The 26,003-nt window shown below is 37.1% G+C and overlaps 1 protein-coding gene across 1 annotated transcript; it reads left to right on the top strand.

The window, feature by feature from the left end:
• Window positions 1-118: 118 nt before the first annotated feature.
• Window positions 119-22,246, top strand: HADH (hydroxyacyl-CoA dehydrogenase). The gene is made up of 8 exons (XM_062574131.1): window positions 119-305; window positions 3,903-4,031; window positions 5,534-5,691; window positions 10,786-10,912; window positions 13,856-13,945; window positions 15,516-15,588; window positions 18,419-18,535; window positions 20,957-22,246. Exons 1-8 carry the CDS (start codon window positions 168-170, stop codon window positions 21,073-21,075), a joined length of 951 nt encoding a protein of 316 aa, XP_062430115.1. The 5' UTR covers window positions 119-167; the 3' UTR covers window positions 21,076-22,246.
• The last annotated feature ends 3,757 nt before the right edge of the window (window positions 22,247-26,003 follow it).

Genomic DNA, 26,003 nt, shown 5'->3' with positions numbered 1-26,003 from the left:
ATGGGGGGGGAAGGACACGCTGCCGCAGGCGGCCGCGCCGCCTCCCGCCGCTTCCCCCGGCCGGGCCGGGCCGGGCCAGGCCGAGCCGCGCTCGCCCCGCCCCGCGCCCCGCCCCGCGCTCGCCTCGCGGGGCCGCCGCCGCTCGCCGCCCGCCTCGCGCCTTCGCCATGGCCTTCGCCACCCGCTGCTTCGTGCGCGCCGCGTCCTCGTCCTCCTCCGCCGCCGCCACGGCGGCCGCCAAGAAGCTCATCGTCAAGCATGTGACGGTCATTGGCGGCGGGCTCATGGGCGCCGGCATTGCCCAGGTGAGCGCTGCCGGGCCGGGGCCGGGGCCGGGGCCGCGCGCGCGCGGCGGGCGCCATGGCGGCCGTTGGGCGGCCGTTAGTAGGCGCGTGCTGGCGACCACGGGGCGGGCGGGGAGCCCCGGCGGCCTGCAGCCCTGCTCCGCCGCGCGGGGCTGCGCTTTTGCCCGGTTGCGTTTGTGTTTCCTTTTTTTTTTTTTAAAAAAAAAAAAAGAAAACAAAACAAAAAAAAAAAAAAAAACCACTTTCTGAGCGGGTTGTGGCGGAGGAGCCGTCCTGAGGCGCCGGGCCTTCGCGCCGGGTTTCCCCTGGGCACGGCGGGCCCCGGTGCTGTCGGCTCCGCCGCCTCGGGCGGCGGGTGGGGGGGTCTCAAGGTCGCCTCTTGGCCTCGGGCTGCTTTAGAAATACCTGCAGGGGCTGGTCTGGGCAGTTACACGCTGACTGAACTAACTGGCGACTGCCTGAAGTTGTCGAGTCTTTGCGGCAGCTTTGCATGTCTGTAACGCTGCGTTAACAGGGACTGTGTTGCGCGTTTTGGGGTAAGTCTGAATAAGCAAAGTCCCCTCTCCAGTTGAGACAACACAAGAAACTGCTACCACTCTCTGCTCCTTCCACGGTTTTATCATTTTTTTCCCTCCCCCATTTATGTTTTTCAGTTAATGTTAAATCCAGGTCAGATTTAAGACTCAAGTCTTACCTGTACTGACTTGAGAAAGGGAGAATGTGAAAGACGAGCAGTAACTCTGTACTTTGGTTTAGTTATGAAGTGTCACGTGTTGTGTGCTAGCTGCTGGCTTAGCCTTGCAGCTTTATATTAGTCATGGTTTTCTAGTCTTTGAAACATTTTTTAATGTGTTATTAATTATGAAAGACAAAAGAAGGAAACATTGACTATAAATAAAACAATGTTATGTGTATGAAGTAAATATTAGAAAAGTAAATGTATTTATCTTTAATTCCAATAATTGTCGGCCTCAGTCTTGAAATGAGCTGCTCAAGTTTGCTGTGTTAGAACTAATTGCAGGAAAGCTTCCAAAAGCTACTTTAAAAATCTCCTGTCTGAATATATTGTAGTTTTATTATTCCATTCCATGTTTTTCCACAATATATTTGTGTTAGAGTTAATGGCTGTTCTTACCCTGGAGGGAGTGTGCTCAGCAATATGATTTAACAGTCCTGGTCCGCAAATCCACTGGAGAGGTGGACCTGCTAGAGCATGCTTTGGATGACTTTCAGCCAGCCTACCGGGTTTTTTGCCTGTGGATACCAAGATACACAGGGAAGCTAACACTGACAGCTTGTAGACATCTTACCTGGAGGGTAAGGAGTGCTGGGCACACAAAGGGACAAACCTCCTTTACACTGTTGAGAAACTTCTACAATTTTCAGCCCAGAAGCAGCTGCCATACCACTGCTGTCCAGTTGCTCAATTGCCTGACTTTTTATTCTCTTGTTAATCCACATGTCTTCAGGTCAGACAAGCAGGCAAGAATTGAGGTCTGTTATTTTAATTAAGATGATTCTTAAGATTGTGCGGGGGCAAATTAGAGATCAGGCAGTATATAGTAATGTTTGGTAAACACTGGTCTAAGGAAGAAGTTTCTTCTCACTTGGAAAGGGAGCAAGCAGATCAAATAACATTTTATTGTTTATTAATTAATAAACAGGATACAGTAGATAAGTGAAAATTTAGCTGTGTAATAATAATCTGTGGTATTATGAAGTAGTTAATATTTAAATGAAGCTTATTTTCCAAGTGCATTTTATCTTTAGCCTTTGGCTTTCAAGTTCATTTTTAACCTGATAGCTTTGCAATAAAAGAATGAATAGTCCTCTCTATGATTTAAGATTTAGATATTTATTGAATTTACAGAATAAGATCCTGTTGTCTGAGCTACTCAGGCATATCACAAATAGCAGTTGGAGCATGCAACAATCCTACAGATTGGTTCTTTTTTCTTCAAGCAGTAAACCAACAAGGAGGTAGCACAGTTTCCTTTTCATTGTACATGTAGGCAGTAAAACCTTGAGTTCATCGATAGCAATATTCTATTTTAATGACTTAATAGATTTCCTTTTAAGAAATGAAGATTTTTCATGTGCCTGACAATGTCTAGCAGGAGGGTTGTTCTGTTTGTTTGGTTTTTGCTAAGGAATTAGTTAGTCATTCATTAACTTGTCTGGTAAAAACACTTCTCTGTACCTGATACTAGAACTTGAGATTTCCACTAAACCTTCAAAGTTGGTCTCTATAAAAGAAGGTCATTGCTGTCATGTTTGAGGAACATAATATGCTATTTAAAGGTTATACCTCTGTAGGGAAAATGGATTAATATGCACATTCTGTTAGATTGGTCTCTATTTGTAGAGAGCAGCTTGTCAGAAGAAACAAATGATGTTTGGCAGTTCCCCAACTGGGGTTGCAGTCTACTACCACTGTTAAGGACCGAGGTTTGGTTTACTGGCCATATGCCTCTGATTTATCAATCCAAATAATCTCAAAACAGAAGCAATTGTAGCACCAGGTGGAGTCTGCTTTGAACTCTGTTAATATTTTTCCTCCTCTTTAGAGCATTGAACAAACCATCTCTCCTCTTCCCTATTTTTTTCCCTTTATAGAAACAAAAAAAAAACAACAACAAAAAAAAAACCAAAAAAAAAGAAAAGAAAAGAAAGAAAGAAAAAAAAGAAGGAAAAGGGGAATTCTCATACTGGCAGGAATTGCTAACCTCTGCTAAAATGTACAGCTGAAAGCCAGGAGTTTATCAATTCTGATTCTGCCACATGAAGAGCATTTCTGTGTGAGAAAAGTATTAATCAACTCTCTAGTGCAGTTTTTGTTTCTTAACATTTGTAAAATCTTAGGATCATTGCACAGAATAGTCTATGCATGTGTATCCTAATTGCAAGGAGGTAATATGACTACTCGATTTTTTTTTTCCTTTTCTGTAAGTCTATCTCTGGTAAGACTGAGCTTGAAAAAAAGGAGATTTGGAGGTGGGGAGGATTCGAATTCTTTACCAACTATTCGGTGGTGGTTTGATATAATTATAAATGAATTATCGTTGAAGCATCTCCTGTAAATGTGCTTGGTAATGCTTTTTCTGCAGAAAGGTGGAGGGTCTTGATTAATAGTCTAATAGTGAAAATAAACACTCAAAGATCAGTGACCAGCTGCAGACCAACACTGGGTTAAAGCTATACTGCTGCTTTCTAGAGATAACTTGGTATTTATTTGCTGGATTAGTGGGGAAGCATGAGCGAGAGTGGTAACAGTCTTGTCTTTGGGAGGCAGTTCTGTATTATGATTTAACTTCAGCTAGCTTTATTGCAGTTGGTCTTGTGGACACTGAAAATTTTTAGTCTCTAAGTGCAAGTTAGATGTAAACTACCAGTTTGCAGAATGCAAGTCCCTAAGGTGTATGACTTTAATGTTTCCACTGTTTTTTGTTTGTTTGTTTGTTTTTAAGTGCATAGTTCTTAGGTCGATTTAATATTCTTTGGTTCTTTTCCGCTTGATTCTCGAGAGTTGTCTTCCCCCAAAACAAATCAATACAGTTGTTTAATGATCTTGATGTCAAATCTTTTTTTGACTTCCAGGTTGCAGCAGCCAGTGGTCACACTGTGGTGTTAGTAGACCAGACAGAAGAAATCCTTAAAAAGTCTACACAAGGAATTGAAGAGAGCTTGAGAAGAGTAACAAAGAAGAAGTTTGCAGATAAGCCTGAGGTTGACATCTTTGAGTTTATACCTTTGGGAAACTTGGGCAATATAATTCCCATTTTGAAGTTCTGATTGCTGACAGTTGCTGCGTTATAGAGCTTGTTAATATATTAGCTTAAAAAGAAAACCTCTTCTGGTATTCTGGAAGAACTTGAATTTTCTTGGATTTTTTGACTCAGATTGAGAGAAAGAAGTCTTTCTTTCCCTTCTATATTTCAGCTTCAAGATAAAGATTTAAAAGAACTTGGTTATCTCTTAAGACAAATGCTAAACTTGCTGCTAAATTGTTCATCCTAACAATAATAATAGCTATCTCAATAGCAAGCTATCTTTAAGCACTTAACTGGGAACCATCCATTTTATCCTGAAATTAACCGTTACAAAAATTGTCATAATACCTAGGTAAGGATTCTTTTGTTGATTAAAAGCTTGGGCACAAAAACCAAGTACTGCAAAAGAAATGAGAGTGCAGGTTTAACTACCTTGAACATGAATTAGAGCTGTAAGATACTTTAGCATTTACATTAAGATTTACATACAAACCAGAGTGTAGCAATTTCTGTATTTAAATTTGTATCTTAAAGATTATTTGTTGCTCTGCCTGTTTCCCTAAATTTCTTTGGCAGCTGGGGAAGAAAGGAGGAAGGCATAACGTTGCATTTTACAGCAGATGCAACTTTTCTATATATAATGTATACTAGTATTGATGATTACCAGCATGAATGATGCAGCATATAAAGGAAATGCAAAAGGGCTTGTTTGCCTGAGGCAGTGCAGAAGAACAGCGGTAGTAATTCCAGTATAACTAGAGCAATGTAATTCCCCACACATAATTATGAGAATCTTTTAAAACAGAAGCAAATTGTCCACATGATGGTTATACTTTAAGTATGACATTGTGTTTTTAGTATGCAGGTATATTTTTACTTGTATTAGGTTTCTATTTTCCCTTGTTTAAAAGCTTATCTTTTTGTTTGTTTTTTGTCTTCGCAGTCAGTGATCGGCAGCTTTGCTAGTCAGAAAATAGATTCTCCCCCTCCCCCCCTTCCTAGCAAAAACGTAGTAGGTGTTGTTTGTAAGCCATTTCATTTCCTGAAGTGTCCATGAACCAGCAAGTATCCATTCATAGCAGTGTGCTGTAAAACCAGATAGTTACTTCATTGAAGGAAAACAGTGCAAGGGTGTGAAACTGAGAAAGTTCATCTTTACCGAGAGCAAGTCCAGGGTCTCTCAAAGTACCGAATGACAAACCAGTTGTTTGTTCAGACTTTTGTGCTGAAGGTTGGACTACAGAATGGATTGAATAGTCTTCCTAAAGTTTCCTTGGAAAATTTTGTGCATCAGGGAAAGCATTGTGCATACTTGGAACTTTCTCACCAATCTGGAAATGTGGCAGTATGCCTTAAGTTTTGAGGGCTTAAAAATACCTCAGAGGATGTATCGGGATTTTTATTTAAAAATAAATGAAATAATTTTAAATAGACATGGAACTTCTTGGAATATTTCAGGCTGGCACCGAGTTCATTGAGAAGACCTTAAAGAACCTGACAACAAGCACTGATGCAGTAGCGGTGGTCCACAGCACAGATTTGGTGATAGAAGCCATTGTGGAGAACCAGGAAGTTAAAAATGAGCTCTTCAAGAGGCTGGATAAGTTTGCTCCAGAGTGAGTATATTTTATGTTACTTTTTGAAACATACATCTTTGTATCTTCTATTTTTTCTTAAAACATTAATTCTACATTTTCTTAGCTTCTTTTCAAGAGTATTTTTCTCTTAGGCTAACTCCAGACTGGCATGTAATAGGGAATACTTGACATGTGCAGTTCCAGACACTTTCAGATGCATTGACTAGATTTATTTTACTTGTTGTATTGCTTCATGTAGGGAGTTTCATGGTGTGTTTGAATATAAACAGGTTTGTGATGGGTTCCATCTACTCGAAAGGTTCAGAGTCTCCTTTTCCAAGCCACTGTAAGTTTTGCCTTCAGTCTAGCAATAAGCTTTTCATACCAAAGAAAAGTATGACGAAGACTGAGATTTTCTGCAGTGATGGATTAACTTTCTTTTACTTAGCTTGCATAAGCCTGGCAAACTGCTAAATAGAAAATGTTTTTGTCCAGCTTATTTATGTTTTAATATTTTACATCTGTTGCACTTTCTGTAACCTTTCATGGTAATATTCTTATAGCACAGTTGAAAAGCAGCTTGAAATGAACTAGCTACTCCTTTTATGTAAGTTCAGTGTACTTTTTAAGATTCAATTCTCAGTAAGATTCAATCCTGCAGTTGATCTAGAAGTTGGTGGCATTTTTTTTCCCATATCAATTCACATGTAAGTTATTGTGATGAGCTGAACCATATTTTTCACTCCAGGAGATCCAGCAGCATTTGAGGCAGAAGTTACAGGGATAGACTTCTGAAGGAAAGAAGGAACAGTTCTTGAGCCTGGTTGTGAGCAGATTAAAAATATACGTCTGTAAACCATCTGCATCTTAACTATGAGCTGCTCACACTAAAGAGAGTTGATCTTTACTGCTGCTATAGAATGAAAATCTGAGTGATCCTTTCTAATCTGAATGATCTTCCATCTATTCTAAGATGGGGAGTCTTAATAATAACTTTGTCAAGCTCATACATAGTTCAGGAGATTGGAGGAGTAAGAATATGCTTCCAAATTTCTTTCACAATTTCTTTTTTTTTTTTTTTAACAACTGCAGAATTTCAGGTTGATTAGCAAATGTCAACGTTGTAGCTGGTAAATCTGCATTTTTTGACATGCTGAGTGGCCTGTAATATATTTAGAGTTGGTGTCAGTATCAGTTGCTCAGCTGGAGTTGTCTGCTAAGGCAACTGTAATAGAAGTTATCTCTCCAAGCTCAAAACCAAATGCAAATGTAGAATAAGCTAGTCCTGATACAGATGGAGTATGACTAATGTACAGATACACATTTAAATTGAGAATTGAGATGATGAACTATCTGTTAGTTCGCCTTAATATGAACAGATTTAAGAAGCCTCTTAAGTCATAGCTTATTTATATAAATAATTTATAGCTTATTTGTTTAAGTTAACAAAATCTACTTTGTATTGTGAGAGTTTAGAAATGGCATATTGTCAGTTATAGTGCTCAGGTTAAAAGCATAAATCATTTCTTAGCATGTACTAACTCAGTTATTTACAGTCCTTGGAACATTCTTTGTGTATTTGATAACTTTAGAAAGTTACTGTTGAATTATGTCCAAAACAAAGATGCTGTCAAACTGAGTATGTAGTCTCAGGAGCTTGATCCTTGTAATTGATGACCTGGAATAACAAGACATTGACTGCTGACAGATCTACTAGTTCTAACTAGTACAACTAAATCTGAAGGTATTGACTAACAGCTATTCTGAGCTGTCTAATTTAAATAAACAAACTGAACAAGGTGCAACATGAATATAATGTCAAAGGAGAAAAAAAAATGTTCGTTAGTTGACTTCAGCCAAGGGGATTTTCTGGCTATCTGATAAAGTTAGTGACCAAATTGTCTGTAATTTCTGAAAACAATAGATGATCACGAAAGGCCTTGCATTGAACCGAGATAACTAGTCACGACTAGGTTACATTTATCATTTGAAAGCAGACCACTGGTCACCTGAGTATGTGCATTTTCGACAGAGAAAGCTGATGAACAAATTATAGAATATTAAATGACCGTTAAATAGAACCAGAAAGCAAGAAAGGATAGGCACAGGGACTCGCTGTCATTTAGTAGCTTGCATATTTGGAACACCTTTTTTTTCCCTGGGATTGAACTGTTTTTATTCATAGTTACTTTGAAACATGACATTTAAAACTGCAGAATGTTAACAGGTATTGGGAGTTGTTCAGATCTGCTCCTAGATGCTGCAAAGGCGTTGTTTTGCAGAGCTGGGAAAAGCGACATTGGACAAGAAGCCTTCTTTTTAAAAGGAGAATTGGAAATGATGAATAAAAATAGAGATATCGAAGGTATAGGATAAAGAAAATGGAAGTAAATGGTGAAGCATTTAAGCTGTGGGGTAACAGCATAACTGAAAGAAAGAAATGCCAATAAAATTGTGGAACATAGTAGCCAACCATTTAAAATACTAGCTATGAGATACAAATGGCAATTTGTAATTATGTGAGGAATATGGGGAGTTGGAGTTCATGTGAGTAATGGGGTGAAAGCAGAAATGTCCAGTCAGTATTTTTCCATGCTTAGACTGATGTGTTGGCTTTATTCATCCCATGTGTCATCGTGATGGAATAAAAAGCAATGTGTGTCAATGCAGTTGCCATACAGCCTCGGTAAGATTTCAACATTAAAAACTTCAAAATTATTTTTTAGACTAGTTCACTGTTGCATCAATTTGGGGGTGGTAGTCTTGAGGTTGATTGATCTCTTAAGACGAGATTTGTATAAAGATGACTTTAATTGAGTCCTGGGAGGAGTTTTGTTTCTGGGAGGCCCTGGACATTGTTTACACTTTGAACTGTATGTTATAGGCAGAGATCATGAAAGATCACCCTACAGAGGTGTGAGGGTGTGTTTTAATTTATATCTTTGGGCTTACCAAAGAGGTAGCTGATTGAAACCTATGGGCCTGTGCATTACCGTTGGTCAGATAATATAATGAATTATGCTTGTGAAATTAAGTATGTGAAACCTTGTACTTTTCTTCCTTTGTACTGTATCTTGTGTCCAGCGTGCTTCTTCAGATGCAACAGCTATGTGTTTGTCTCCTATATTTGGTTTACAGTGACCTCTGCAACAAAGATAACTCTGGGGTGCAGCATTACCCTCAGCATTACACTCCTAACATGGTAGTTGTTAATGTTGCTTCTATTAGTTTCTGGGTGTTGGGAATGCATGTCGATGTTTCTTGGTCTAGGATTTGTCTTCAGATGTGGAAACTCAGCTAGGAACTGGCTAGTATTCCTGGATTTTTTCAGTATGTTCAGAATCAGTGTGCTATAAAACTGACTATGAAGTGTCCTTCATATTCACTGTATGAAGGAGATGAACTGTAAGGGTAAGTTTTATCACATAGATATGTTTCTCTTGGGTTGGTCTCTATTTTTAGTTTCTTCCTATGACCCACTAGATGGCACCAAAACAAAACACACTGATACCCGGAAAAGCATTATTAGAGCTTTACTAATATTACTGTTTTCAAAAGCCTTCCAACTCTGCTGTTCCTTGAAGCTTAGATTGTTTACCTAAGCCATGGAAGCATTTATCTTCCATTGTAAATTCAATTTAAATCAATCAATTGATCAGAACAGAGAGAGTAAACAAAATGCCCTTGTGTGCAGTATAAATTCAATGAAGTTTTTTTCATAAGACATTGTGTGAGGTTGCAGTATTTACCCACAAGTGCTGAAGTAAAATCATTTATTCTAAGTGTATTTTGTGAGATGTAATCTCTGCTAGGTTTAGATTTGGGCTCACTTAAGTAAAATATTTTTATGTAAATATTTTAGTTCTTTGTATGCAGTGGCAGATTTTCAGTGAAAATAAGCGCTATCGTATGGGAGGTCAAAAATGTGGAATACAGAATGCTCTTTTTAGTACTCCACCTCAAAATACAGCTTGCTTTACAGTGGGGAAATAACAAAAGGATATTTGTAAGAAGTGTAAATAGAAAGTCTTAGGATTTTTTATTACCTTCTCCTTAACAAATTCTCAAAAGCTCAGAAAGCATAAATAAAATAAAAATAGATATATAAGTAAATAAATGATAAATAAATAAAAAAACTGGAAGTCAGAGCATGTTTTTTATCCCTGAATGTTTTCTTTTAATGGCCCTATGAGATGTCCCTATGACTTTCACATAACTGTGAAAGCTCTGTTGTGAAGCTCAGTTATATCTTGGTAGAATGTAAATGAAATACTAATACAGATTAACATTTGACCAGTCCAGTAGGATAATCTTTTGAAAGGTAGATAGGATATAGTCCAAAATGGAAGATAGAGTTTCATGTCTAATTTAGCTTCTGGTTTGTGCGCCTTGGAGAAAATGTCACTCATGTGAGTTTTCTGTGTGATAACAATACGACCGGGCTATGGAGGCTCTGAGATATTTCTGAAATAAAGCATTATGAATTGCAATTAGTAAATCTGTTATATGTCTGTGAAAAGGACTTCAAATATATATTAAAGGAAGTATAATTTCTTTTTTTTTTTTTTTTTTTTTTGTGTGTGTGTGTGTGTGTGTGTGTGTGTGTATATCCCTTGCAGTGTGTTATATGTAGCAGTTTTTATCCTGCTTTTTTCATCAGCTCTTTCCTCTGGTAGTAAGCTTGCTTATGAGGTCTCCCATTGGTTATTATTAAAAAGATTCTAGATATTTTTAGACTCCAAAATACATATATGAAATGTCAAAAGATTGAGTTTCCATAGATGCCTAAAAGATTTAAAAAAAATTTCATTAAGTTTCCAGGATTTTTGAGATTTTCTGGAATAGATTTGGGCTGTTAATGATGTTTTCTACTTAAAAATCCTTTTCCTTGACCTACTGAAGTATTCAACATACTTTCCATGGAGTTGGAAGCTCACGCAGCTCTTTCAATGGTTATTTTTTTCTTATTGCTGTATCTGTACGTCAGCAAAAGGACAGGTTTAATTTACAGGGATATTTCTAAGAATTCTATGGATGGTTAGCCAATGAATGTCTATTTATGTCTAGTACACCGGTCTCCTACTGTCAGAAAGATAGTTGTCATTTATGTAATCCATATGTTTGTTTTTTCAGGCATACAATATTTGTAAGCAACACTTCATCACTGCAAATTACGCAGTTGGCTAACTCAACCACCAGGCAGGACCGATTTGGTGGTCTCCATTTCTTCAATCCTGTGCCTGTGATGAAGCTTGTAGAGGTAATTGTCTGATGATAATACAATAATAACCATACTACAGTTGCTTATCACTAAGAATTCAATTAGATGAAAGAACAGATCTTAGTTCGCAGCTCTTCTGACATGGAATAAGCTACCTCTGGGGATAAGAGGATGATGCAGTGTCTGCTGAGGGGCAGGCTGAACAGACAGAGGTGTCTTCTGTCCCAGGGCTCCAAAATTCTCCCCTGAAACTGCCAACAGAAGTGCCATTTATAATGATCATTTCAATGATGTAGGCAAGCCAATTAATAAAAACTGCTTTGTAGGATAGAAAGTGATGTACAGGTGAAATTTCACTGCATTGTGGCTTTTGAAACAGTCAGTCATATTTGTTCAGTGTTAGATGATTTGTCTGGAAGTATTGAAATTATTTGTGTTAACATTAACTTTACAATGTTTTTCAACTTTTAGAGATGTTTAAAAAGTATTTTTTTTACGTAACTCTTCGAATGTTTTTTTCTAAATATACTCTCTTCAGCTACATTATGTGATTTGTAATAATGCAACAATGTAGAACAGAACAGTTAATAATCTGGTGCAGAGTTTACCTGGGGGTCAAAAATATGGTCATGTCACAGTAAAACTGCCAAGTCTCTCTCTGCCTTTTTCCCCTTCCCTCCTTCCCATTAAATCAAGAGATTAACTTTGGATGGTTATGCAACAGGAATGGAGAGGAGCTAGACAACAAAAGGACAATATATATGTACACATACATACATACACACACGTGGGGAGAGAGCGAACGTTACGGCTGACATTGATCAGCAAGAACCTATAAGCTCTTGAGTAAGTCTCGAAATAAACTTTACATCTTCAGTACTCTGCCTTAAATTATTTCCTGCAATTTATGCCCTTAAATGCGGCATATCTTTCTCTTTCCTGTGTCCCATAGCTGAGTAATTCTAGTATTCCCTTGATGACAAACACTTAAAATATCTTTTGCCTTCCTTTTGAACTGAGATTCATTTTGTTACACTTTTTTTGGCTTGTTTTCCATGAAAATACATAGGCAGTTGCTTGCTCTGTGTCTTGGAATATGTGTTCTTTCCCTTTTCCCTCTCCTTCATCCTTTTTAAGCATTTGAACCTTTTAGCTGAAATGAACAAATTTGATTTAGAGTATGGTTATCTAATAAAGGTTCAGATGCTTGCAAATTTTCTCTTGCTAACTTCTTTCCCCTCTGGAATTTTTTTAGTTTAATGTTGCATTCTGTATATTGTGACCAAGTATTCTGTGTGGAAAGGCTGTAAAGAAGAAAAGGAGGAATTTTATAGTTGTTGTCAGGGTTAACAGAAATCTTGGTGTAATTCCTTAGGCTAATATAAGCTTTATTAGTTTCTGTGCTAGGAACTACTTATTGTTAGTAATCTATTATTTTTGATTTTAATCTTATATGCGTTATAAACCTAAAACAGTTGATAGTCTTTAGAAATTAAAACTGAGCTTTTATGATGTTTGAAAAATACAAAAGATATCCACCATCTTTTGTCAAAACAAAACAAAACAATCTATGTTTTTTCTTTCCATATATGACTGCTGTGGTCAGTCTTTATAATTTGTTTTTTTTTACCTGACTTGTGATTGTCCTAGCCTAAAGTCATTGCAGCTGATGAGCAGTATTTGAACAATTGTAAGATACAGAAGGTGTGTTTTTAGTTACTTGATCTTGCAAAGTGAGAATATTAATACATAAATATATAGTCTTTAAGGTTTTGCTTTTGTTTCAGTTCTACTGCTATAAATCAGGATTTGCATTGACAAGCATGATAGAGCAACATTTCCTGTAAAAAACCAATGTTTCAGTTAGAAATAATGAAAAATTTTCAAGGGAATGTCAAAACTGTAAAAGATATTGCTGCAATTGCCAGTCATCTGTCACAGAGGTTGTCCCTCGTAGGTCACGACTCTACAGTGACTTTGAATCTTATCTCAGTTTTCATAGATTGTTGATCTTATGTTAGAAGATAGCTTTGAGGGCAGTTCTTTCTCTAACAATCTGAAAGGCTGGAACTAAGATTTGAAAATCCTGAAATGTATATTAGGAACTGTTACAGTTTTATGTAAATATGACTCAGATATTTGTATGTAACTTCAAAGTAAAAACTACTATCTCTTTTTTCCTGAGAAACAATTCATCATTAGTCATCAGGATGGCTGGGAAGAGAACTTTTAAGAGACTTAAAAGTATTCCAAAGTGGAGTTTAACCATAACAGCTTACATATAGCAGTTTGCCAGTTACTGCGTGTGGAGGTCAAGTTTCAAAACAAATATCACAACTAGTTTAGCTTCTGCAAGTCTTCCTTTTTATGCTGGGTCCCTACTAAATAACTTAATGCATCCAAACTCCAGTAAATGTTCTAGAAAAGACTACACATGATGAAAGGAAAAGATTCAATTATGAAGAAAATGAACGTAGGAACATATTACTTGAAAGCTAACAGGCTGTTCCAAATTTGAAAAATAGATCTTAAGTTTTCTTTAGAATTGTCTGTGCTCATGTTTACTTTCGGCAAGTAATGTTGTGCTCTTTACATCAAGAACTGTGTTTGTAAATACAGTTCTCTAGAATAATAGCAATATTTCTCCCAAGGCAGCAGAGACTATGTAGTTTTAAAGGTGTTCTGTTATACGATAGTGTCTCAATGTGATTCTGAAAAGAAGGTCACTTTTACCATCCGTACCAGGTAGATGGAGAAGTATTTCAAACCAACATTTAATTTCAAAATATGTAAAATGCTTTTGCTCTCTTTAAAATATCTTTCTTTGTCTGTTACATATCTATTCATTGAATTTGTTTTTTGCAACATAAATATTTTGTATATTTTTGCAATAGTGTTCTGAATTGTGGATTAATTGTTGACATACCATGAAGTGAAAGAGATTCTGCTTATAAATGTATTTCTATTCTTTCCCCTGTCTAGGTCATAAAGACACCAATGACCAGCCAAAAGACTTTTGAATCACTTATGGATTTCAGCAAAGCTGTAGGAAAGAGTCCTGTCAGTTGTAAGGTGAGTACATTGTGGATCATGGGGAAGAGTGTGCCATGTTTGGAAGATCTATTCTCTTTTAAAACTATTCATTTTAAGGTGATAGTTTTTAATAGATTGTAGGAGCACATCAAAAATATTCAGGCTTTTTTAGCCCAGATTGTCTTTTTTCCATTTAGAACATTTGTGGTAAATGTGGAGGCTTTCTTTATCAAAATTGCTATAAGTAGGGTGACTCTAGACATCTTGTGGGAAACAGCAAACCTCACAGACATTGGTGTTTATAGTTAATTTTTCTCAGTCCTACTGAGGCACGAACTGGAGAGCTTAAGTAGCAGCTCCTCTTTAGCCATACTCAAGATAGGACTGCTAAATCTTGTGGTGTGAGGCAGTTGGATCCTCTATGGTGTATGTTCATTCCAGGCTTTTCTTACACTGCAGTGCCCAGGACCACCTTAATTTTCATTGCTTCAGAGCTTTGTTTCTTGTCTCTAGAAGAACATCCAATTTCCTAAGTATTCTTTTTCCAAATCCATTAAGTTGTAGTCTGGGTAGCTTTATGGAAGCTATTGCTGTGTTTCAAAACCTGTGGGAGACATTTGATCGTAAAAAGAAGGCATGGTTTTCTGGTAGTTTCCAGTATTTCAGCATCTGGATGCTGAACTCATTCTATGCTGCTAAATAACTCTGCAATCTTAGGTGATTTTTTTTTCATGTTTCTGCCTCAGTTTTCCACTGAGGAAATTGTATAAAATTACAAATGTATATATACACACACATAAAAGTTATTGCTTATGAATTAGCTTGGATAGATGGTACTATAGAATTATGGTCACTTTCCATATCTGAGCCTTTACTTTTTTTATTCCTGTTTGTAGAAGGAAAATTGCTTGGAATTTTCTGGATTAAATTTTGAGGAAAAAATTGAATGAGTAATAACCATCTGGAACAGTAGTAGTATACTAAATGACACTGTATTTGCAAAGCTCTCTCTCTTTGTCTCTTCTTTATATTTTGATTACAGTTTCCATAGAAGATGTTCTGTATCAGTTTGGTATTATCTTCATCTAACAGTAAACCTTTTTTACTTTTATCTTTTCAAGGAAGCATTAGTGTTTGCTATTGAAGCGATCCTAACTTCCAGAAGTGTGGTTTAGCAGTGAGCAGTGGGGCGGAAGTACACTGTTTAACCAACTAACTTTCTAGCAGTGAAAGCACACAAAAAAACATTAGGGAAAAACTGCTCTTTTTGTATCCCTCGGATACAGCAGATACCGTGTCAGCAGAACATTGCTGAAGAAAAGTTACATGTCAACTGACCACACTAAATTGTTTTGAGATTAATTGAGCTGGGCTTGTGGTGGTTTTACTGCTCTCAATTGCAAATGTTTATGTGCTGTTTCTTGTTTGTGAAATTTATCCTTTATTACTTAATAGTGAGCAGATAAATAGATAAAAACTACAGCTTAGAGCATACCAGATCTTAATGATTCAAGAAATGTCTTTATGCCCTTGTTTAATTTGTTGTATTGTGTTTGAGTATGGAACTGGTGAAGAATGTTTATTTAGAATCCCCTTTTTCTTTTTGTAGGATACTCCGGGGTTTATTGTTAACCGTCTCTTGGTGCCATATATGCTTGAAGCTGTTCGACTTTTTGAGAGAGGTACTTGTAGGGATATTTATTTCAGGGGAGGCTAACATATTACTCTGCTAAATACTAAATCCCTTCAGAAAAGTGTTGGGATTCCTTCATAACTTTCATACCTTAGAGGATGTAACTGAGAATTAGTGTACTTTAAATATCAGCCAGTGTGTGTAGTTGGAAGGACCTTGTCTTCATTTTGAAATGCCAGTGTATGCAGAGTCAGAAGTCACTAATTACTTGTGTAGGAAACTTCTGATAGTGGAAAATGTTTCTGTTCTGGAGATGGGGAGGTGAGTGTAATGCTATTGTAAAAATATCTTCAGCCAACTGATCAGGAAATCCCTTCTCCCTCCACCAAGAAGCCATATGAAAGTACCTGGAAATTCTATCAAGGAACCATTAGGAAAGTTCTCCCAAGGTCACTTATATAAGGGTTGTTAGTGAAAACACCAATTCGCACACAATTTTCGGGTAAGTGGTATAATATTCTCTATCACCATGTAGAAGTGTTGGAATACAAGTGAATTGGGGTCAGTCCTGTTGCCCTTAAAACCTCTTGTTCCTCTTCTAAATTTTTTAGGCCTTTATTCTTTAGGAAGTTCCATTTAAGTGCTGGTTTCTTTCACATTAATATTGAGGGTAGGTAGAAATAATCACAAATCTCCAAACTACTTAATTTACAAAGCATAAATAATTGTTTTGTAAGGAAAACAAGCTTATAATGTGAATGAATAGAGAGAAAATTACAGAGTGTAACTGCTCTTATTTCAAGTGTTCTGTTCATGGCTGCGTGCTACTAAGAATGTTATTTGAAACGTTTTGTTTTTGAAAGCACCACTTTCTTGCAGATGAAAGCACTTCATTATCTGAATTCCACCAAATATGCTTTAAATATTAAAAATATCTTTTATAGCACATGGGAGGGATGTTTTGATCTCTAGGAAAAAATATAAACCCAACACTACTTGTTTATCCATCAACAGATGTACCTAATTATATCTTAAAGGGAGAAAAGTGCAGATTTCAGTGACTTGAAAGGCCAAGGCATAGATGTGAGGGGGCATTACTCTTTCATTAAAAAAAGCACAATTTTGAATAGGATGTGAGGGTTTCTTACTGTATGTAAAAGAGTTGCCGTTGTTAAATAGCACGTATCATTACGTATACTCTAGGAAACAAAAGAACTTTTAGTTAAATGTAGACGAAAACAGTTACTGAATTTATGTATAAAAACTGACTGTTATCTGTCCAGGCAAATCAGTATTCTGATTTCATCTTTATTCCATTGGTATTTTGTTCAACAGAGGGATATTTCCAAACTTGTTAAAATGCATTTATGAATTCTTAACTCTTAAGAAAGCAATCTTAAAAGCTGATTAATGTTTTGAAAAGCCTGATAGCTATCTTATGGTTCATATTTTCTGTTGAATCAGGTTAAATTTTTATCACCTTCTTTGCATTAATTCTTAGACTAGGCACTTGAGCCAGATTGTCATCTATGTTAATAAGAAATTTAGGTCTCTTTGCTGACAATACTGAGCATTGAAATACCATTATATTGGGTCAGTCCTGGAGTCCTTATTTTTGCAAAATCTGCATGGTTTAAATGGTTAAAGATGAGCTTGCTTTTGCATAGGCAAAATACATGTAGTGGATTAACAGAGATTTAAACGGGGCGTATTATAAATATTAATGTGTAATAGTCTCTTTTCACTCTTTAATGAAAAGACAAAAAAGCAAAGTCAGCCAGATTTCTGAGTCTGCTATATGCTAGTAGATCTAAGCATGAGCTAGGGTACAGTTCTTGTTTGCCGCTTTACCCTTTTTAGTTGTATTGTAATGCTACTAATTTCCTGCAGATGATTAATAATTGTGAATTACCGTTAGCTGTAAGATGGCAAAGTGCCAATTCTAACAAACAGTGTGTGCCAAATCCATTGATAGGAGAAGTAAATACAACTCCATTAACCTCAAATGAGTTGTGTGTTTACATGTATTTGACTTTGGGGAACTTAAATTACATTGGAAGTAAGTGAAACTTAAAGGCTAAGTTTTCCCAGTTTTTCAGAAATGAAATGATTAAAAAAAAAAGACAATAGTAAAGAGTAAAGGGAGGTGCATTAAAACTGTTATTTAATACAAGGTTATCAGTGATGTTTTTCTACTTACAGGAGATTTTGAAAATTTGTTTCTAAGGTTCTCTGATTTAGGTGTATACATTGTACAGGCTTTGTCTGCTAAGCTTCTAGACACCTTGAATGCCTGTATTCATGAAGAGTGAAGAGTACTTGCACTTAACAGGTATCTCTGGGGTTTGTGTAGCTTGATCCTCTCCCTGTAGGATCTGCACCAAAATGCATTGCTTTTATCAAAAATATGTAGTAGAAATAAGCAGTAGACGTGCATCTGCTTCCACTGCAGTATAAAACTTATTTTCAGCAAAAGAAAAAATTTACTGTGACAAATGCAGTGCAGGATTTATAAACTGCATAGACACTGACTGAAGTAGAAGGTGTCGGTTTTCTGCCTCTATTAAAAACCCTTGATTCTTTATAGCGATGGATGTTTCCTCTGGTCTTTCTGATAGATTGAGTCTGATATATTGAAATGCAAGAGGAAGCTAGGAAAGTGGGAAGCAGGCTTCCAGTTTTGTGGGAGAGAATCAGCTTTGTACTCCAGCACATATTTTATTGTGTATGCTTACTCCATTTTTTCTGGTTCTGAAACGTGCAGAGATTTCTGTGAAGAGCTGCACCGGCATGAAATAGCACCCTGTTAATTATTTATAAGTGGTGGCAAATAAATGCAGAATCCTCTCTGTTCATCAAACTGTCAATCTTTTCTCTAGGAGATGCATCAAAGGAAGATATTGATGTTGCTATGAAGCTTGGGGCTGGCTATCCCATGGGTCCATTTGAACTGCTGGACTATGTTGGATTGGATACCAGTAAATACATTATAGATGGTACTGCTTGCTTATTTTCTTTTATGTTTACTTTTTTTAAGCTAAATTGTAGGTGAATGTTGTAATCTGACTCCTGACTAGTTTAAATCAAATGTTTATGGCACAGCCTTTTAACTGTTGAGGAGAAAGGAGTAAGAATCCAATCACAATGAGTAGTTGGCCTCAGTTGTGGTGCACTTCATGGCTTTCAATAGTGTGCGTATGGAAGACCTTGAGGATAAATTTATCAAGTAGCTGTTGCTCCAAGGGTCTTCTCACTGCACAGTGGCATACCTAAAAGACAGTACCGATGAGGCAGCGTAGGCATTGAACTGCTTATGTAGATAAGGCCAGGGCACTGAGCAATTTTTTTTTCTACAGACAAGACCTATTTTCTATGCTGATTCTTGCCATGGCTACCGCTGCAGCAACTGCAAAATCATAAACTGTTGCTGAAATACAGATCCCTCTTAAGTGGAAACTGGACTAGAGAGAGTCTTAAAATGAAAAAAGCTTGAAGTAAGGCAGCCCAGCTGGACTGTTCTTCCCCTTCTCCCTTTTGCACACCCATGAAGGTACATGAGGGAAAAATAGTGTGTCCTTCCTGTCATTTTTAGCTTTCTATACCACCTTAAATTTCTTTGGAGAGCAGTGTATATGCACGTGAAGTGAAGAAAGAAACTCTTCAGTCGAGCAGTTTTCTATGTTTTTTTTTTGGAGGTGCTTTGCTGAATTATTTACATATCTTTTTGGAAAATCTACCTTAAAATTAGTATAGTTACTCTAGTTCGTATCAGCCATGAATTAGAAGTATGGTTTGCGTACTATGTGAAAAGCAAGTTGGCCACATTTAATGACAGGATGGTCAGAAGTGTTCATGGAGCAGCATAAAAGTGTATGTCTAAGATAGCATTGCCTTTGAGGTATTTGACAAACATGGCAGCAGTATGTGCATATTTTGAAGGCAGACATATGTTAACCAGAGACAGTTAAACAATGTGTAATTGTGCCCATTTGGAGAACTGGGAGGAAAATGGTAGAAGAGATTTTACAGAAAATATGACATGGGAAGCCTAGAGAAAAAACGGAAAGGGATAGAGGCTGGATTTATTTTTTTAAGATTCTTTTCTTGATACTTGTGAGGGGGAATTGAAGGTGACTAGTAAGATTTGTTCCAAGTAGATTCTGAATGATCTCACCAAGGAAGCTGGAAAATTGTCAGTCTTTTGTCTTTAGTGGTAGGAGCTTATAGAAGGAGCATGGTAGATATGTGATAAAGTGTTCTCTTTTTTGATTGTACTGTAGATGTTGTATGTTCATCCTTATGTAACAAATATATAGAACAGGTTCCAGCTAATTATTCATCATTTCATATTACAGCTCTTATGCTATCTCCACAGTTACTATTTATTATTGCATGCTGTATTTAAGTGTTAGACACAACACTTAAGTATTGCTGTCCATCTTCAAAGTCCGGTACAAACATAGGATGAAATTCTTAGAACATTCTTTGAAAACAGCATTTGTACTTCATGCTTTTCCCGCTTATTGATTGGGACATAGCAATAACTGTTTTGCCCCCTTCAGCAACCTGCAGCAGAAAATACTAATAATGTCAGTGGAACCTTACATAATGAAAAAAAAAAAAGACATGGAAAGAGAGATATGTACTGGAATTTAAAAAATTATGATGAAAAGCTGCAAATGTTGAGACTTTTTTTTTTTTAAGCTCTATTTTCATTCTGGATTTCTAAGAAACCCAATTAAAAGATACTTCAAAAGTATAGCATCATCCTTTCACTTCAGTTGGTACTTGAATGAATGCCTGTGTGAGAACTGTTCTGCCTACCTGGTCAGAATTAGGAAACTTGTGTTAAAGGAAAAAGATACAATTGGTGGCAGCTTGTTGATGATTATTGCGTTATTTTGATAATGAATGGCTTAAGCATTCCCTAGGCCACATGTCACTTATGAAACTACATCTTCAATTAGATGACTTTGCTTTCAGCAAGTACTGTGGAGCAAGGTTATGTTCTCTGACTCATAGCCAGAACTCCAATGCACTGCCAGAAATTCAAATTGAAGTTCCTTTCACTTGAATTTCTTGTTAGCTGAACCTTTCTTTTATTTCTTTTTATTTAGCATTTAGCTTTCTTCTATTTTAAACACTCTACTTTTTAAAGTATTAAAAATCCCCGGTTATATAGAGATTATGAGTCTTCTGAGTAGACTATGTGTAGCAACTAATTGCTAGATTTGCTTATGGTTATGAATACTGATCTGTGCTTTATGAAACCATGTTGAAGGGTCTGGGAGTCTAGAATAAGTTTCAAACTTCCTTCAGTTTGCTAAACTCCTAAGATTTTTCCAAGGAGATGCAGATCTCTATCTTTGCATATCAGCAGGCCGTTACTAATTCATCCTCTTCTTTTCTTCCACCAGGATGGCATTCATTAGAGCCCAACAATCCTCTTTTTGCTCCCAGCCCACTCCTGAATAAACTGGTAGAAGAGAAGAAGTTTGGTAAGAAGACTGGAGAAGGATTTTACAAATACAAATGAACTCCAGACCTTGGGAGCTGTTAAACTATCTGTGTATGCTATTCAGCATTCCCATACTACAGGTGAATTCTGTTTGAGCCCTCCCAAGGATGGCACAAATTGCATTTAGAGCATAACCCACTTCTGAACTGAATGGTTGCACTAGTTAACAATTTCTGTGCTGAAAGCTTGATTTGGTAGATTAATTTTTCTTGTAATTCTGAAAAGCTTTACATGTACAGGGCCTTCATGCAAATGTTGATTTTTATCAGGTGCAGGACAGAATGGCAAGTGGATTTATGTATTTGAACACACTGTTGTATTAAAAAGGGAGAAATCCAAACAATAACTACACTTTCACGAAAATAAAATTTTAAACAATTCTATACTGAATGCTATGACTTCAGTTGATATACTTGGTTGTAGTCCACTGGGTGGCAATCTTTTTGCACACTGGCAGATGTAGAGGTGGAAAGGCAGTATGTTGTTTTGTTAGGGTTTTTCTTAAACACAGTGCTAATCGTAGGTATAAATTACAATGCCTTGAACAAGTTTATGTTTTTGAGTGTCATACTGAAAATATATATCCACTCTGCAGTGGCAGGCTGTCACCTGCACAGAAGGGTCCCAATACTGCATTTAAAGGAAAACTCATAATTTCTGTTGGGATTTCCTGGCATTTTCAATTGCAGGTCAAGGGCCACCTTTAGATAGTTGCTGTAGAAACATGATGAATTTAGTACATGGATTTGTTTTTAATAACTAGACTAGGAAGCTTATGAAAGTTTCCATATGCTTTTTAGAGTCCTATAAATTGCCTTTAATTAGTGGCACTTCATTTTAAGTGTCATTTTTCACTACAGCACTACTCTACTATTGTAGTCAAGTACTTCCGGGGATTGAAACTGGAGTCTGTGCTGTGTAAACAAATAGGTGTGGCTGACTGTGTGAGGCACCTTCTGTTTGGCAATTCGATTTCCTTGGGGCTTAGCAGAGTCTGGATTTGTTCTTGATGGCAGTACTGCAAGGCCTGCCTTTTCTCCAGCTATTATAGAGCAGATGGGTGTGAGGTTTGGAGCTCCAGTTTATTTGAGTAGTAACTTTCTTCTATTTTATGTACTTTGGATCTGTAAACTGAGTGCTTATATATATTTTTTAATTAAAGAAATGATGAATAAATATTTAACTCTCATATGCCTTTTCCTCCCTCTTCCGACACTCGATACAGATTACCTGTATGGAAACTGAGATTTACATGCTAATTTTGTTGCACATGATCACACGAGAAGTCTCTGAGAGGGGAATAAAGATCGTTGTTTTATTGGATCCAGGATCCTCATTCCAGATTTTCTACTTTTCAGTTGCTTGCCTTGAAAGAGAATCGAAGGGAAGAAATCATACTGTAGACAGTCTTTCTTTTTCTAATGTATTGTTAAATTGAATTGGTTTTCCTAAAACAAAGTCCACTTCTTGCACCTAAAATCTATTTCACTTGAAGGTTCTTAGTGCCCCTAATTCACTTGAGTGAATTTTTCAGTGCTGCAGGGGGAAGTTAGCTTCAGAACTGCTGGTTTCATTACTAATTAAGAGTGGGAGTACATATTATTGTATCTTAAAAAATACTTTTTTTTTAATACTTTTTTTTTTTTTACAAAATCAAGATTTGGTCAGAATTGGCTTCTTGTTCCCTTTGCTCAGAAGGTCATCTTTCTTTTTAATAGGGAAGGTCTTAAGTTTAAAGCACGGTTAGGCTATTTAATAATAAATGTGCAAAATATTTTTCTCTAATAAATGTGATACTTCAGAAAAACAAACTTTCTCTAAAACAGCATTTTCCTTTCAGGAGGCCTAATAGGTACAGTATGTATGTATGTAATATGTACAGGAAACCTGAAAGAAGCATTGCAAGTTTGGCTTGCTATTTCAGAAGAGACTTTTTTTTCTCTGTAGCAAATGGGACACATGGAGGTACTTTACTGGTGGGCATGGATGGTTTATTCTATCAGCATGCGGTGTACTGTGCCAGGAAGAACGGAGATGAAGTAAAGGGCCAAAACTTCAAATATACGCTGATCTAGATTTAATGGAGTATATAGCTGTATTTGAACCACTGAAGCCATTGAAATAAGGTAAGCTTTTTCTTTTACTCCCCAGTGATGAGGCATGGAATATGTCTCTTACTGGGTCTCTTACTGGGTTCAAGATCATAAAGAACTTTCAAGTTGGTCAAAAATAGCAAATTTAGTAGTCACTCCTCATTTGTAGAAGAATTTCTGCAACTTTGACTGCAGGTAGTTTAAAGATACTTCTTGGAGGCTTACAGAATGAAATAAAACAATTGTCTTTCTGCACCTTTCCCTCAGTAAAGATTGCTTCACAGCTTCTAGCTATGCCTGTGACTTGATTCTGACGTACAGAAGCTACCTTCCATTGCATGTAGTGTTGACTAACAAACAGGGATCTTTTAGCCAGTCGTTGCATCAGAATACTGCTCTCACCATTCTATTATTTTTCCTGGATTTTATTCTGTAGGGGAAAACAGATTGTGAAAAAAACAGGAATAGAAAAGAAAGAAATAAGAATGTTTGGTTTCCATCACTGCCTGCATTAAAAACCTTTAGTAGTCTTTATCCTTTTTGTCAGCAGACCTCCCAGATTTAAGAGCATTTGCCCCACTTCCATCAAAGCTTTGAGATGTAGGCTTGGCACAGCTTGGAGGCAGTTGACAGTCAACAGCTGAGGAGTCGGATGCGAGCCCAGCTACTGCAGTTGGGAAGATGGCTCCAGATTCAGTGTCTGGGTCATTTCAGCTGCCAAACATGCTCCATGTATGGCCATCCTAGCTGCTGATGTGGGTGGGGAGAAAACGTGAGCACAGCAAACTTCACAGGTAGAACTGAAAGCAGAATCTTAATTGGACTTGAAGGGAATGCTCTGCATGAGGAGCTTGTAGACTATAAAGTGCAAGAGGTGGCAATAAAGTTTGATTTGAAGAGGAATTAAGGCTGATGTAGAAGTTAAAATTTGGCTTTATTCTGACAAATGAAACTCTACCCGTTAATGTCACTGAGCGGAATAGGTCAATAATAAGAGCCGCCTGTTTGCTGAGTGCAGATGTCCTGAAGTAGTAAGTGTGAGTGTTTGCAAAAGTCATTGAGCTTTTCTGGTATGTTACTGTAGCAGATTAGTTTTCTTAGAAGATACAGATATCAACTGGCAGTATGGATTTGAATCCAAAATGGACATGTGGATGCCTTCCAAGCTGTGTGGATCACAGTCGAAAGTGGAGTTTATTGCTTGTGCTACCTCCTTTCTCTAACGTGGGGATTTGCAGAACATCAGCTTGGTAAGATTTCAGTAGGGAAAACAGCACAGCCAAAGGATTTAATGCATGCTTACTGTCTTTTGATGTTATATAGACCCTGGAAATAAGTAGCTTCCTTGAAGTGAATAGCCCAGCTGTATCTAGATGGGACTTTTTTGAACGTATACCCTATTTTCCACAGAAAGAAGGGTTAACTAAGCAACTAAAGGAAGCAACTTGAAAAGATACCCCCTTTTTTTCCTTAGACAAGTCAGATTTTTGTCCCCAGACCATTTTACCTGAGGGTTTTGAAGTGGCAGTGCATATATCCCTCAAAAATCAGTTGTTCTAAGTGGCAGGCTATTGACAAGAGAGGAGTTAACTCCAGCATCTAAGGGGCTTTTATCTCTGCTAGAGATCCAGTACTATTCACTCAAGGCTCCAATAGCAAGTCAGGCTTCTGAAAAGCAGGATAGTGGCTTCAATATCACTAAATTCAGAGTTATTCAGAGTTTTATATTTTTCTTTTCTGAGTGCCATACTTGGTGGTTCTTCTTAATCCTGATGTTTGTTCTGTGGATAAGGTTCTTTTTGCACTTTGGGTATCTGAAGTTTTCAGAGGTCTGTCAATCTCTTCTGCAGATCTGCATACTATAAATTACTATGTATTTATCAGCCGGGAGAAGAAAAAAAGGAAGAGAGTTGTTACATAAGCTTAGTTAGTGAGATACAATAGTCTGATTACATCTGTAGTTCCAGTTAGAAAGGAACTTGAAAATAGATGTTTGCAGCATACCCAGCAGAACCAGTGCCCTGTGGTGGAAAAGTCTTGTGTGTTCTTGACTTTATGCCATACTTGGGTCAATAAAGCCGTCAGATGAGTAGGGCTCAAGGTAACTCTGTATAACACATTCCTGTTGGCAGAAAAGCAGGTACTAGAGAATGTGAGATGAGATCACCTGCTAGTACCTACATTCTCTTGCTCCTATTTTTTGAACTGTTACTTTGTTCTTTCTAAATTGCAGTGCAGTGTTGAGATCTGGTATCCCTGAGCACAGTGTCCTTTAAGTGTGTGCAGTGTAGTAGCATATAGATGATGGGATTGCATTGTTCCTTAGGAAGAAAATAAAGAGGATGATGAGCCATGGGAAAGTATGTTTCAGTTTCTGCTGCTTTGTGAATATGCTGCTAACTTGTATTTGATGAGTAATTCTTCTCCTTGCAGATAGATAAGAGAATTTGTATGAAACTGCAGTTGCTTGCTGTTCTCTAGTGAATTCTTTGCGTAAGTATTCTCTACATACTATGTAGGATCATGAGATGGGAAATGTTTTCTGTGTCTCAGAGTATTACTCTTCAAGCTGGCATCCATTTTCGTAGATACATTAAGTGATAGTTATCGTGAATGTCGGAAAGAATGAACTAAAGGATATCAACGTGTAATTATCAAAATCTAATTAGCCAGTAGCCAGTGGCTTTAAGGGTGTGGGTAGACCAGAAGCTATCTTGTAGTTTATAGTGGCCAGTTTCTGTAAAAAAAAAAAAAAAAAAAAAAGAAAAAAAGAAAAAATAATTATTCCTTTATGGTTTTGGAGTCAGTTTTCAAGTGAGGCAACTTGACATGGTCTTCTTGTGCCTATAGCTA

Source organism: Rhea pennata, chromosome 4 (genome assembly GCF_028389875.1).
Source record: "Rhea pennata isolate bPtePen1 chromosome 4, bPtePen1.pri, whole genome shotgun sequence".
Classification (NCBI taxonomy): Eukaryota; Metazoa; Chordata; class Aves; order Rheiformes; family Rheidae; genus Rhea; species Rhea pennata.
The sequence above is the reverse complement of the archived record's forward strand: the minus strand, read 5'-3'. Positions and strand labels throughout refer to the sequence as shown.